We start from the raw sequence: 12,685 nt of genomic DNA on the forward strand, positions 1-12,685 counted from the left end.
TTTTTACACACCCACTTTTTCGTTCGATTTCTTTACTTCTTGTAGCCTTCATTCCCAGTGATCTCTGAAGGGAGCCTCCTGCTTGCATCTTTTTCAGCTTTATTTAGTATTTTAGTTCGTCCTACTTTTAAATGTTATTGTTTCAACGACTGCTTCCTCTGCTCCTGGCTCAGGCCAAATTAAAAAAAAAAAAAAAAATTTGTTCATGGTATGTGGGCTTCACTGGCAAGGCCAGCATTTCTTGCCCTTTCCTAATTGCCCTCGAGAAGCTGGTGGTGAGCTGCCTTCTTGAACCGCTGCAGTCCGTGCGGCGACTTCTGATGGCTCCTCTCCTTACTTGCAACCTCTCACATTTCAGAGATCTAACCTTCCTTTGTCTACTCTATGGGGTAGAAATTCGCCTCTTTCCCGAAACGGGGTGCACCTTCCCTTTTTAGAAGTTTATCTCTGCCGCATGGGTTGCGGTGGCGATGCCGTCGATATTCGGCACTTGGAAGTTTTTTTTGGTCGTGGCGGATGTAGTTGCGGCTGAGGGGCGGAAGTGCCCTTGGAGCAGCTCAGCCGCCCCCATCAAAGTGATGCAGATGTGCCGCATAGCGCTGATGCGTCACAATATCTCTCCCCTTCAGTTAAAGGGGAGAGCCACTACGAGCTCTGCATATTTTTAAGTTAGGTCCACTGGGCCACCAGGGAGGGTTTCGGCCAGGCCAGCAGCTTGGCACCAGAGGGGGTGCCAAGCTGCCTGTTGGCGGTCTGGCCGAACCCGGAGGACATAATTGTCGAGCTGACCTGGCAGTCGGCCAACAATAAAAAATAAAATGGCGTTGCCGGCAGCGCCACCTCCCCTTTTAAGGGGAGCCGCATCACCAACCAACAAGGAACAATAAGGAGTGCACCACCACAAAAAGCTGTCGGGGGCACCGGCCAGCGGCGGTGCCACTCCCGCAAGGCAATTCCGCAAAACGGATATTTACCGCGGGGCAATTTCAGGACGGGGTCGCCACCGGTCGGTAAGGGATGGTGCGTGCACGCCGCGGCGGGAAAACAGGCGGAGCAGTCCCCTATACCGCTCCGACCCTGATGAAGGGAGATTTACAAAATGGCGGCCCCTCTGCGGAGAGTCGATGGCCATTCTGCACCGCCTCGTGGCCGCCGCTTTCAGGCGACCAGAGGCCTTATCGGGAGGGTCAATTTTGGTCTCAATGACTACAATTTATCATCCATCTATTCTCTCTGCTTCATCTCTTGTATTTATTATGAACTGTAAATCTGGTCAGGCATATAAATTTTTGTCAACTTCTTTCTTATTTCAATGTGTGAGTATGACTCAAACTGAGAGCTATCAACATTATGAAACTTCGAGATGGGAGATTTTCCGTCATGAGTCAGCCACAAACGTTTGGTGTTACTATGCACCAACATGGCTGAACGCAACAAATTATATCGATTGTATGTCTGGGGGATAGTCTGTCAGTGCTTTCATCTGGAATTGCTGCCTCATTACTGCAATGTTGCTGCTTCAAGCAGCTGATCTTCTTTAATTACCATTAGACTTACTATTTCAGGCTTTTCTTGAACTGCAGGCTGGTGAGCTTTCAACAGCTCACTCAGCCGATATAACTTTAAGAGTAGGCCTGTAGCACAGAAGCTGATGCAACTGCCCCCTTCCCCACCCAATAAAATGTAAGTTTTGAAAAGTAACTACCATTCACATTTTAATGATTGAAAAGAACTATCTTTTCATATTGGTGGTGGGAGACTGTGCAGCACACAGCACATTTGAGTGATATAATTAGTGCCCCAGCTTCCCAACTTCACAGCAATGTGAAAATGTGGTTCCGATTAGCATTAGAACTAATGCTCTGGTATTTGTTTAGCATTACGAGACTTAGACTGTCGCTCAAAGTCAAAATGGCCCCCACTAAGTGTAAGAGTATTCAAATTATAAGTCTGTGGTTTAATACAAAGCTTTCACCAGGGTGACAAATACTGGGAGAGCCCTTTATCTGTACAATTATTTTGCTTTCTCTTTTTTTTAGAGCAAACCATGAAACTGGTATTTATCAACATATTGGAGGGATAACCTCAGGGGTGAGACTGCTGCCAAATTTCTCCATTTCCCACATCGGCCATTCTGAGTAAGACTGCCAATATATGAAGCTATTGGGTTTCAATTTTCATGGAAAAACAAAGTGAATTACAGAATATGATCCCAAAACACTAATGAAGATCTTGAAATCCAATGTAATAAAAATAATTTAATTTATTCAGTCGCCTTGAAGCCATGGACCTGGTCAGAGGACTTTATTCAGGCCTCTTTTTCAGTTTGTCAAGCTGTCAACTTTTGAAAGTGTTACTTGTTATGTATGAAGAAAGAGTCAGACTGAATATTGTGAGATCAAAGTAAAGTGTGACCATAGTCTTTTATTGCAGGTCTCCAGAGTGTGTCTCCAACCTGTGAGGCCTCCTTAAATACCTGTGCTCCCAAGGGATTATGGGATCCCTTGGGACTCCAGTGGATGAGCCCTCTGGTGGCTGTATAGAGTATATACAAGTTTACATATATAACAACACTCACCCGCCTCCCCCCGCCCCAAAGTCATCAGTGTAACTGTTTACAAGGTGAGTCGATCTGGGGCCCTTCTTGCCCTGGTTGATCGTCTCGGGGTAAATGCTGGTATCGGTGAAGCATCTTTAGGGCCCTCGCTGGGCTGCCTGGTGTGTTGGGCCCTGCTAGGCTGCTGCAGGTGATGGGTTCTGCTTCGTGGTCAACTGCTGTGTCGATTGTCACTGGTGTGTGTGTTGGAGGGTCAAAGAAGGTAGGGTCCAAACTGGGTTGCTCAGGATAGTCCGTGAATCTGAGTTTGATTTGGTCCAAGTGTTTCTGGTGAATGAGTCCATTTGAAAGTTTGACCCGAAACACCCTGCTCCCCTCTTTGGCCACAACAGTGCCAGGGAGCCACTTGGGACCTTGTACATAATTCAATACAAATACAGGATCGTTGATTTCAATCTCGCGTGACACATTTGCGCTATCATGATATGTACTTTGTTGAAACCGCCTGCTCTCTACCTGTCATGTAGATCAGGGTGAACTAACGAGAGCCTTGTCTTAAATGTCCTTTTCATGAGCAGTTCAGCAGGTGGGATCCCAGTAAGCGAATGGGGTCTCATGCAGTAGTTAAGCAGGACTCTGGATAGGCGAGTCTGCAGTGAGCCATCCACTACCCTCTTTAAGCCCTGCTTGATGGTTTGCACTGCTCTCTCTGCCTGACCATTGGATGATGGTTTAAATGGGGCAGATGTAATATGTTTGATCCTGTTTTTGGTCATGAATTCTTTGAACTCAGCACTGATAAAACATGGCCCGTTGTCGCTCACCAGGACAGCGGGCAGGCCTGCAGGCTTTCAGTGGTGGCAGCGGACATGCTTGCTGACATGATCTCACATTCAATCCATTTCGAGTACGCATCTACAACCACAAGGAACATTTTACCCAAGAACGGGCCTGCATAGTCGACATGGACTCCAGACCACGGTTTGGAGGGCCAAGACCATAAACTTAGTGGCGTCTCCCTGGGTACATTGCTTAGCTGCGAGCATGTATTACATCTATGCACGCAGGACTCTAAGTCCGCATCGATACCGGGCCACCACACATGGAATCTGGCTATCGCTTTCATCATTACAATGCCTGGAGGTCACTGATGAAGGTGTCTCTGCCCGTCTTGGGAACCACTACCAGATTACCCCATAGAAGGCAGTCTGCCTGTATAGATATTTAATCTTTGCGCCGCTGGAACTGCTTTATCTCTTCCTGCATTTCCACTGGGACACTGGACCAGCTCCCGTGAAGCAAACAGCTTTTGACTAGGGACAATAAGGGGTCCTGGCTTGTCCAGGTTTTAATCTGCTGGGTTGTGACGGGTGATTGCTCACTCTCAAATGCTTCCATAACCATAACTAAATATTTGGACTTTCAGAAGGCGTTCGACAAGGTCCCACACAAGAGATTGATGTGCAAAGTTAGAGCACATGGGATTGGGGGTAGTGTGCTGACATGGATTGAGAACTGGTTGTCAGACAGGAAGCAAAGAGTAGGAGTAAATGGGTACTTTTCAGAATGGCAGGCAGTGACTAGTGGGGTACCGCAAGGTTCTGTGCTGGGGCCCCAGCTGTTTACACTGTACATTAATGATTTAGATGAGGGGATTAAATGTAGTATCTCCAAATTTGCGGATGACACTAAGTTGGGTGGCAGTGTGAGCTGCGAGGAGGATGCTGTGAGGCTGCAGAGCGACTTGGATAGGTTAGGTGATTGGGCAAATGCATGGCAGATGAAGTATAATGTGGATAAATGTGAGGTTATCCACTTTGGTGGTAAAAACAGAGAGACAGACTATTATCTGAATGGTGACAGATTAGGAAAAGGGGAGGTGCAAAGAGACCTGGGTGTCATGGTACATCAGTCATTGAAGGTTGGCATGCAGGTGCAGCAGGCGGTTAAGAAAGCAAATGGCATGTTGGCCTTCATAGCAAGGGGATTTGAGTACAGGGGCAGGGAGGTGTTGCTACAGTTGTACAGGGCATTGGTGAGGCCACACCTGGAGTATTGTGTACAGTTTTGGTCTCCTAACCTGAGGAAGGACATTCTTGCTATTGAGGGAGTGCAGCGAAGGTTCACCAGACTGATTCCCGGGATGGCGGGACTGACCTATCAAGAAAGACTGGATCAACTGGGCTTGTATTCACTGGAGTTCAGAAGAATGAGAGGGGACCTCATAGAAACGTTTAAAATTCTGACGGGGTTAGACAGGTTAGATGCAGGAAGAATGTTCCCAATGTTGGGGAAGTCCAGAACCAGAGGTCACAGTCTAAGGATAAGGGGTAAGCCATTTAGGACCGAGATGCGGAGGAACTTCTTCACCCAGAGAGTGGTGAACCTGTGGAATTCTCTACCACAGAAAGTTGTTGAGGCCAATTCACTAAATATATTCAAAAAGGAGTTAGATGAGGTCCTTACTACTAGGGGGATCAAGGGGTACGGCGAGAAAGCAGGAATGGGGTACTGAAGTTGAATGTTCAGCCATGAACTCATTGAATGGCGGTGCAGGCTAGAAGGGCCGAATGGCCTACTCCTGCACCTATTTTCTATGTTTCTATGTTTCTATGCGGCTGCGTTATTTCCATCCCCATGGTGGGCAATGGCAGCCTACTGAGAGCATCGGCGCAATTTTCTGTGCCTGGCCTGTGGCGGATGGCGTAGTTGTATGCGGACAACGTGAGTGCCCATCTCTGGATGCAGGCCGATGCATTAGTAATTATCCCTTTACTCTCGGAAAACAGGGATATAAGTGGCTTATGGTCAGTTTCCAATTCAAATTTTAGCCCAAACAGATATTGATGCATTTTCTTTACCCCATAGATACACGCTAACGCTTCTTTTTCAATCATGCTGTAGGCCCTCTCAGCCTTAGACAGACTCCTGGATGCATAAGCAACCGGTTGCAATTTTCCAAAATCATTAGCTTGTTGCAATACACACCCGACGCCATATGACGACGCTAGTACCAAATGCTTACATAGATCATGCAACACAAGCAATTTGTTTGAGCATAACAATTTTCTTGCTTTTACAAAGGAATTTTCTTGGCTTTTGCCCCATACCCATTCGTCCCCTTTATGCAGTAAGGCGTGCAGTGGTTCTAACAGTGTGCTGAGACCAGGTAAGAAGTGACCAAAGTAGTTCAGGAGTCCTAGAAACAACCGCAGCTCCGTCACGTTCTGTGGCCTCGGTGTGTTCTCGATTGCCTCAGTCTTTGAATTGGTGGGCCTGATGCCATCCGCCACAATCCTCCTCCCCAGGAACTCCACTTCAGGCATCAGGAAAACGCACTTCGAGCGTTTTAACCTGCGCCCCACGCGGTTGAGTCGACTTAGAACTTCCTCCAGGTGCTGCAGATGCTCGACTGTGTCCCGATCTGTAATGAAGACGTCGTCCTGGAAAACCATGGTGCACGGGACCGACTTCAGTAAGCTTTCCATGTTTCTCTGGAATATCGCCACCGCTGATCGAATTTCAAATGGACATCTGTTATAAATGAAGGAACCTTTGTGCTTGTTGATGCAGGTGAGGCCCTTCGATGATTCCTCCAGCTTCCTGCGTCATGTAGGTTGAAGTCAAATCCAGCTTCGTGAACATCTTTCCTCCCGTCAGCATTGCAAAAAGGTTGGCTGCCTTTGGTAGTGGGTATTGGTCCTGCAGGGAGAAACGATTGATAGTTACTTTGTAATCGCCACAGATTCTGATGGTGCCGTCTCCGTTGAGGACTGGGACAATCGGACTGGCCCACTCATTGAACTCGATCGGTGAAATGATGCCCTCTCTTTGCAGCTGGTCTAGCTCGATCTCTACCCTTTCTCTCATCATATACGGTACTGCTCTCATTTTGTGATGGATGGATCGCATCCCCGGAATTAGGCGGATCTGCACTTTTGCTCCTTGGAATTTCCCGATGCCTGGTTTGAACAGCGAAGGAAATTTGTTTAAGACCTGGACATACAAAGTGTCATCAGCGGGCGATAGCGCTCGGAGGTCGTCCCAGTTCCAGCGTATCTTTCCCAGCCAGTTCCTGCCGACCAGCGTGGGACCATCGCCCAGTACCACCCAGATTGGTTGCTTGTGCACCACTCCATCGTAGGAGACCTTTACGGTAGCACTGCCGATTACAGGAATCAGTTCTTAGTTTTGTGCGAATTGGAGTTAAGACTGGCAATTTTTTTTAAGTCTTTTTGCCCATGATGGACTGGCTCGCACCCGTGTCCAGCTCCATTGACACCGGGAGTCCATTTAGTTCAACATTCAGCATTATCGGGGACACTTTATGGTAAATGTTTGCATCCCATGTACCTCTGCCTTATCGGTCTGAGGCTCTGGTTTGTCGTGATCCGCCATGGATCTTTCCTCCTCTGCAACATGGTGGTTTGCAGGATTAACAGGATTTGCAGCTCGCCTACACACTTGGTTGGAGGTGTCCCATTGTTCCACAGCCCTTGCAAATGTACTCTTTGAATCGGCATGAATGGAAGCGATCACCCCTGCAGCGCCAACAAGGTGTTAATGGCCTTGCATTCATCACCCTTGATGGTGGACTCAGACATCTGCAGACGTGTAGCTGCAGGCATGTTTGACCTGCCCTGTACGTTGCGATTTGAAAACAACATCACTTTGTTCACAGTGCTTGTAGCAGCACTTGTGTGCTGAGAGATTTGCTTCGTATTGTCACTGGTGACAATGAACGCCTAGGTTATTGCTATGGCCTTACTCAAGGTTGGGGTTTCTACAGTCAAAAGCTTGCGAAGTATGGTTTCATGGCCAGTGCCAAGTACGAAAAAGTCTCTGAGCATGTGCTCCAAATGTCCTTCAAATTCGCAATATCCTGCAAGTCGTCTTAGCTCGGCGACATAACTCGCCACTTCCTGGCCTTCAGACCCTTTGTAGATGTAGAACCGGTATCTCGCCATCAGAACGCTTTCCTTCGGGTTCAAATGCTCTCAAACCAGTGTGCACAAATCGTCGTACGATTTCTCCGTGGGTTTTGCTGGAGTGAGCAGATTCTTCATGAGGCCATACGTTGGTGCCCCACAGACGGTGAGGAGGATCGCCCTTTGTTTGGCAGCGTTCTCTTCCCCATCTAGCTCATTGGCCACGAAGTATTGGTCGAGTCGCTCCACAAAGGTTTCCCAATCATCTCCCTCTGAGAATTTCTCCAGGATGTCCACTGTTCTCTGCATCTTTGGGTTCGCTATCTGTATCTCATCGCCAGTGTTATGTATGAAGAAAGAGTCAGACTGAATATTGTGAGCTCAAAGTAAAGTGTGACCATAGTCTTTTATTGCAGGTCTCCAGAGTGCCTCTCCAACCTGTGAGGCCTCCTTAAATACCTGTGCTCCCAAGGAATTATGGGATCCTTTGGGACTCCAGTGGATGAGCTCTCTGGTGGCTGTACAGTTTACATATATAACATTACCTTTTACTGAGTTTTGTAGGTATGTATTTATGCTGTGTCACTCAATCACCTTAGAGGTAAGAGGGAGAAGAGTTCATTAAACTGATATCATAAACAATGTTGTGTATATATGAGGGGTTTTTCCCAAACAAAACAAATTTTCAACTTCACTGTCTCCTTTTTCCTAGGTGTTCCCTTCCCTAAGAATTTCATGCAACTCTGTAAGAAGATTCTCACCAGACTTTTCCGTGTCTTTGTTCATGTTTACATCCATCATTTTGATCGGATTACCACCATGGGAGCTGAAGCCCATGTCAATACCTGCTACAAGCATTTTTACTACTTTGTGACCGAGTTTGACTTGACTGATGAGCGGGAATTGGAGCCTCTGGTATGTTTATTCACATGTGTATATATATATCTGCCTGTGGACTTGTATTTCTGATGGCTTGATTGTATACACATAGTCTTGTACTTTAACCATTTGTGAATGGCATGCACATTCTCAAATGCTTGTAGGGGTGGCTATTTGCAAGTTAGAAGATAGTGTTATCAGCAGCAATGAACTACCGTTGCAAAATATGATTTCAACATAAGAACTTAAGACCTAGGAGCAGGAGTAGGGCATTATCATGGGTGATTTTAACCTCCATTTTGATTGGACAAATTAAATTGGTCAGGGTAGCCTTGAGGAGTTCATAGAGTGCATAAGGGATGGGTTCCTTGAGCAGTATGTAACGGAGCCAACCAGGGGGCAGGCTATCTGAAATCTGGTCCTGTGTAATAAGACAGGATTAATAAACAGTCTCCTAGTAAAGGCTCCCCTTGGAATGCGTGATCATAGTACGATTGAATTTCAAATTCAGATAGAGGGTGAGAAAGTTGGATCTCTAACCAGCGTACTAAGCTTAATAAAGGAGACTATGAAGGTATGAGGGCAGAGTTGGTAAAGTGGACTGAGAAAATAGATTAAAGTGTAGGGCGGTTGATGAACAGTGGTGTACATTTAAGGAGATATTTCACAACTCTCAAGAAAAATATTTTCCAGTGAGGAGGAAAGGGTGTAAGAGAAAAGATAGCCATCCGTGGCTAACTAAAGAAATAAAGAACTGTATCCAATTTAAAAAAAGGGCATACAAAACTAGTGGGAGGACAGAAGACTGGGAAGCTTTAAAAGCCAGCAAAGAACAACTAAAAAAATGATTAAGAAAGGGAAGATAGACTATGAAAGTAAACTAGCCCAAAATATAAAAACAGATAGCAAGAGTTTCTATAGGTATATAAAAAGGAAAAGGGTGGCGAAAGTAAACGTTGGTCCCTTAGAGGACGAGACCGGAGAATTAGAAATGGGGAACATGGAGATGGCAGAAACTCTGAACAAATATTTTGTATCACTCTTTACGGTAGAGTCCACGAACAATATTCCAACAGTTGATAGTCTAGGGCTATAGGGGGGGAGGAACTTAACACAATCATAATCACTAAGGAGGTGGTACTCAGTAAGATAATGGGATTAAAGGCAGATAAATCCCCTGGAACTGATGGCTTGCATCCTAGAGTCTTAAGAGAAGTAGCGGCAGGGATTGTGGATGCATTGATTGTAATTTACCAAAATTCCCTGGAATCTAGGGAGGTCCCAGCAGATTGGAAAACTGCAAATGTAATGCCCCTATTTAAAAAAGGAGGCGGACAAAAAGCAGGAAACTATAGACCAGTTAGCTTAACATCTGTGGTTGGGAAAATGTTGGTGTCCATTATTAAAGAAGCAGTAGCAGGACATTTGGAAAAGCAAAATTCAGTAAGGCAGAGTTAGCATGGACTTATGAAGGGGAAGTCATGTTTGACAAATTTGCTGGAGTTCTTTGAGGATTTAACAAACAGGGTGGATAAAGGGGAACCAGTGGATGTGGTTTATTTGGACTTCCAGAAGGCATTTGACAAGGTGCCACATAAAAGGTTACTGCACAAGAAAATAAAAGTTCACGGGATTGGGGGTAATATATTAGCATGGATAGAGGATTGACTAACAGAGAACAGAGAGTCAGGCTAAATGGTTCATTCTCTGGTTGGCAACCAGTAACTAGTGGGGTGCCACAGGGATCAGTCCTGGGACACCAACTATTTGCAATCAATATTAACGACTTGGAAGAAGGGACTGATTGTAACGTAGCCAAGTTTGCTGATGATACAAAGATGGGAGGAAAAGCAATGTGTGAGGAGGACACAAAAAATCTGCAAAAGGACATAGGCAGGCTAAGTGAGTGGGCATATATTTGGCAGATGGAGTATAATGTTGGAAAGTGTGAGGTCATGCACTTTGGCAGAAAAAAATCAAAGAGCAAGTTATTATTTAAATGGAGAAAGATTGCAAAGTGCCACAGTACAGCGGGACCTGGGAGTACTTGTGCATGAAACACAAAAGGATATTGTTATCTATGTATACTTGAATGTACTCTGTACAGCCATCAGAGGGCTCATCCCTTGGAGTCCCAAGGGATCCCATAATCCCTTGGGAGCACAGGTATTTAAGGAGGCTTCACAGGTTGGAGCAGGCTTGAGGGGCCGAATGACCTACTCCTGCTCCTAATTCTTATGTCTTATGTTTTATCAATATTCCTGGCTACAGGATTTTTAGACGAGATAGAGGAGAGAGGCAGTCTTTCAAAGACTTTTTTTACGAAATTCCCCCCAAAGTACCGTCGAGTATCTTGGCGGTCCTTTGGGCGGCACTTGGGTGGAACTTAGCTTCCACCAAGTTTGGGGCCAAAGCGTCTGCAAAGGGATACAGATAGACTAAGTGAGTATGCAGTAAAGTGGCAGATGGAGTATAATGTGGGGAAATGTGAGGTTATTCACGTTGGTAGGAAGAATAGAGAAGCAGTATAATTTTTGAATGGTGAGAAACTTTTAAATGTTGGTGTTCAGAGAGATTTGGGTGTCCTTGTGCAAGAAACACAGAAAGCTAGCATGCAGGTACCGCAAGCAATAAGGAAGGCAAATGGCATGTTGTCCTTTTATTGCAAGGGAGTTGGAGTATAAGAGTAAGGAACTCTTGCTACAATTGTACAGGGCCTTGGTGAGACCACACCTGGAGTACTCTGCAGAGTTTTGGTCTCCTTATCTGAGGAAAGATGTACTTGTCTTGGAGGCAGTGCAATGAAGATTCACTAGATTCACAGAGGGTGGTAGGGGTCTGGAACTCACTGCCTGAAAGGGTGGTAGAGGCAGAAACCCTCACCACATTTACAAAATACTTGGAAGTGCACTCAAAATGCCGTAACCTACAGGGTTACAAAACGAGAGCTGAAAAGTGGGATTAGTCCGGATAGCACTTGGTCAGCCGGCATGGACACGATGGGACGAAATGGCCTCCTTCCGTGCTGTAATTGTCTATGATTCCATGAGAGGGCTGTCTTATGATGAGAAATTGTGTAGAATGGGCCTATACTCTCTGGAGTTTGGAAGAATGAGATGTGATCTCATTGAAACATACAAGATTCTGAAGGGGATTGACAGGGTAGATGCTGAGAGGTTCTTTCCCCTGACTGGAGTGTCTAGAACTAGGGGGTACAGTCTCAGGATAAGGGGTAGGCCATTTAAGACAGAGATGAGGAGGAATTTCTTCACTCAGAGAGTTGTGAATCTTTGGAATTCTCTGCCCCAGAGGGCTGTGGATGCTGAGTCTCTGAGTATATTCAAGGCTGAGATAGATAGATTTTTGGAGTCTTGGGGAATCAAGAGATTATGGAGATTGGGCGGGAAAGCGGAGTTGAGGTCGATGATCAGCCATGGTCTTATTGAATGGTGGAGCAGGCCTACTCCTGCTCCTATTTCTTATGTTCTTATGTAAACTATTCCTGTCACTCAAAGCCCCATTGCTCAATGTTAAGTAATGTCTTATCATTCACTCCAGCCAACAATGCCACTTCCCAGGTAGCAGGCAAAAATGTAAAAAGTGGGAAACATAGAAACAAAGAAATTTACAGCGTAAAAGGGGGCCATTTCGGCCCATCGTGTCCGCGCCAGCCGACAAAGAGCCACACGGCCCTTGGTCAGCAACCCTAAAGGTTACATATAAACCTATGAACAATGACGGAAAGAGCACCCAGCCCAACCAGTCCGCCTCACCACAACTGCTACACACCTTATACTAAAACATTCTACACTCCACCTCAACCGGAGCCATGTGATCTTCTGGGAGAGGCAAAAACCAGATAAAAATCCAGGCCAATTTAGGGAGAAAAAATCTGGGAAAATTCCTCTCCGACTCATCCAGGCGATCGAAACTAGTCCAGGAGATCACCCTGGCCGTATTCTATTCCCTGCAGTACTTACCATTAGATCTGCGCCGACCAACAAAAGGTCATCCAGTCTAATTCCAATTACCAGCTGTAGGTCTGTAACCCTGCAGGTTACTGCACTTGTAAGTGCCCATCCAACAATCTCTTAAAGGTGGTGAGGGTTTCTGCATTCACCACTCTTCCAGGTAGCGAGTTTCAGATCCCCACAACCCTCTGCGTAAAGAAGCTACCCCTCAAATCCCCTCTAAACCTTCCACCAACCGCCTTAAAACTATGCCCCCTCATAATAGACCGCTCCACCAATAGAAATAGACCCTTACTATCCACTATGTCCAGGACTCTCAATATTTTGTACACCTCAATGAGGTCTCTCAA

General features: G+C 46.0%; 1 protein-coding gene across 1 annotated transcript in view; it reads left to right on the forward strand.

The window, feature by feature from the left end:
• The window catches only part of LOC139268485 (MOB kinase activator 3C-like), a 110,218-nt gene that overhangs the window by 71,158 nt on the left and 26,375 nt on the right, over positions 1-12,685 (forward strand). Inside the window, exon 3 of the mRNA XM_070886716.1 lies at positions 8,198-8,400. Within this exon, the coding sequence (XP_070742817.1) occupies positions 8,198-8,400 (203 nt within the window). The remainder of the gene's footprint in view (positions 1-8,197; positions 8,401-12,685) is intronic.

The sequence above is a fragment of the Pristiophorus japonicus genome, chromosome 8 (genome assembly GCF_044704955.1).
Source record: "Pristiophorus japonicus isolate sPriJap1 chromosome 8, sPriJap1.hap1, whole genome shotgun sequence".
In the NCBI taxonomy this organism is placed as follows: domain Eukaryota; kingdom Metazoa; phylum Chordata; class Chondrichthyes; family Pristiophoridae; genus Pristiophorus; species Pristiophorus japonicus.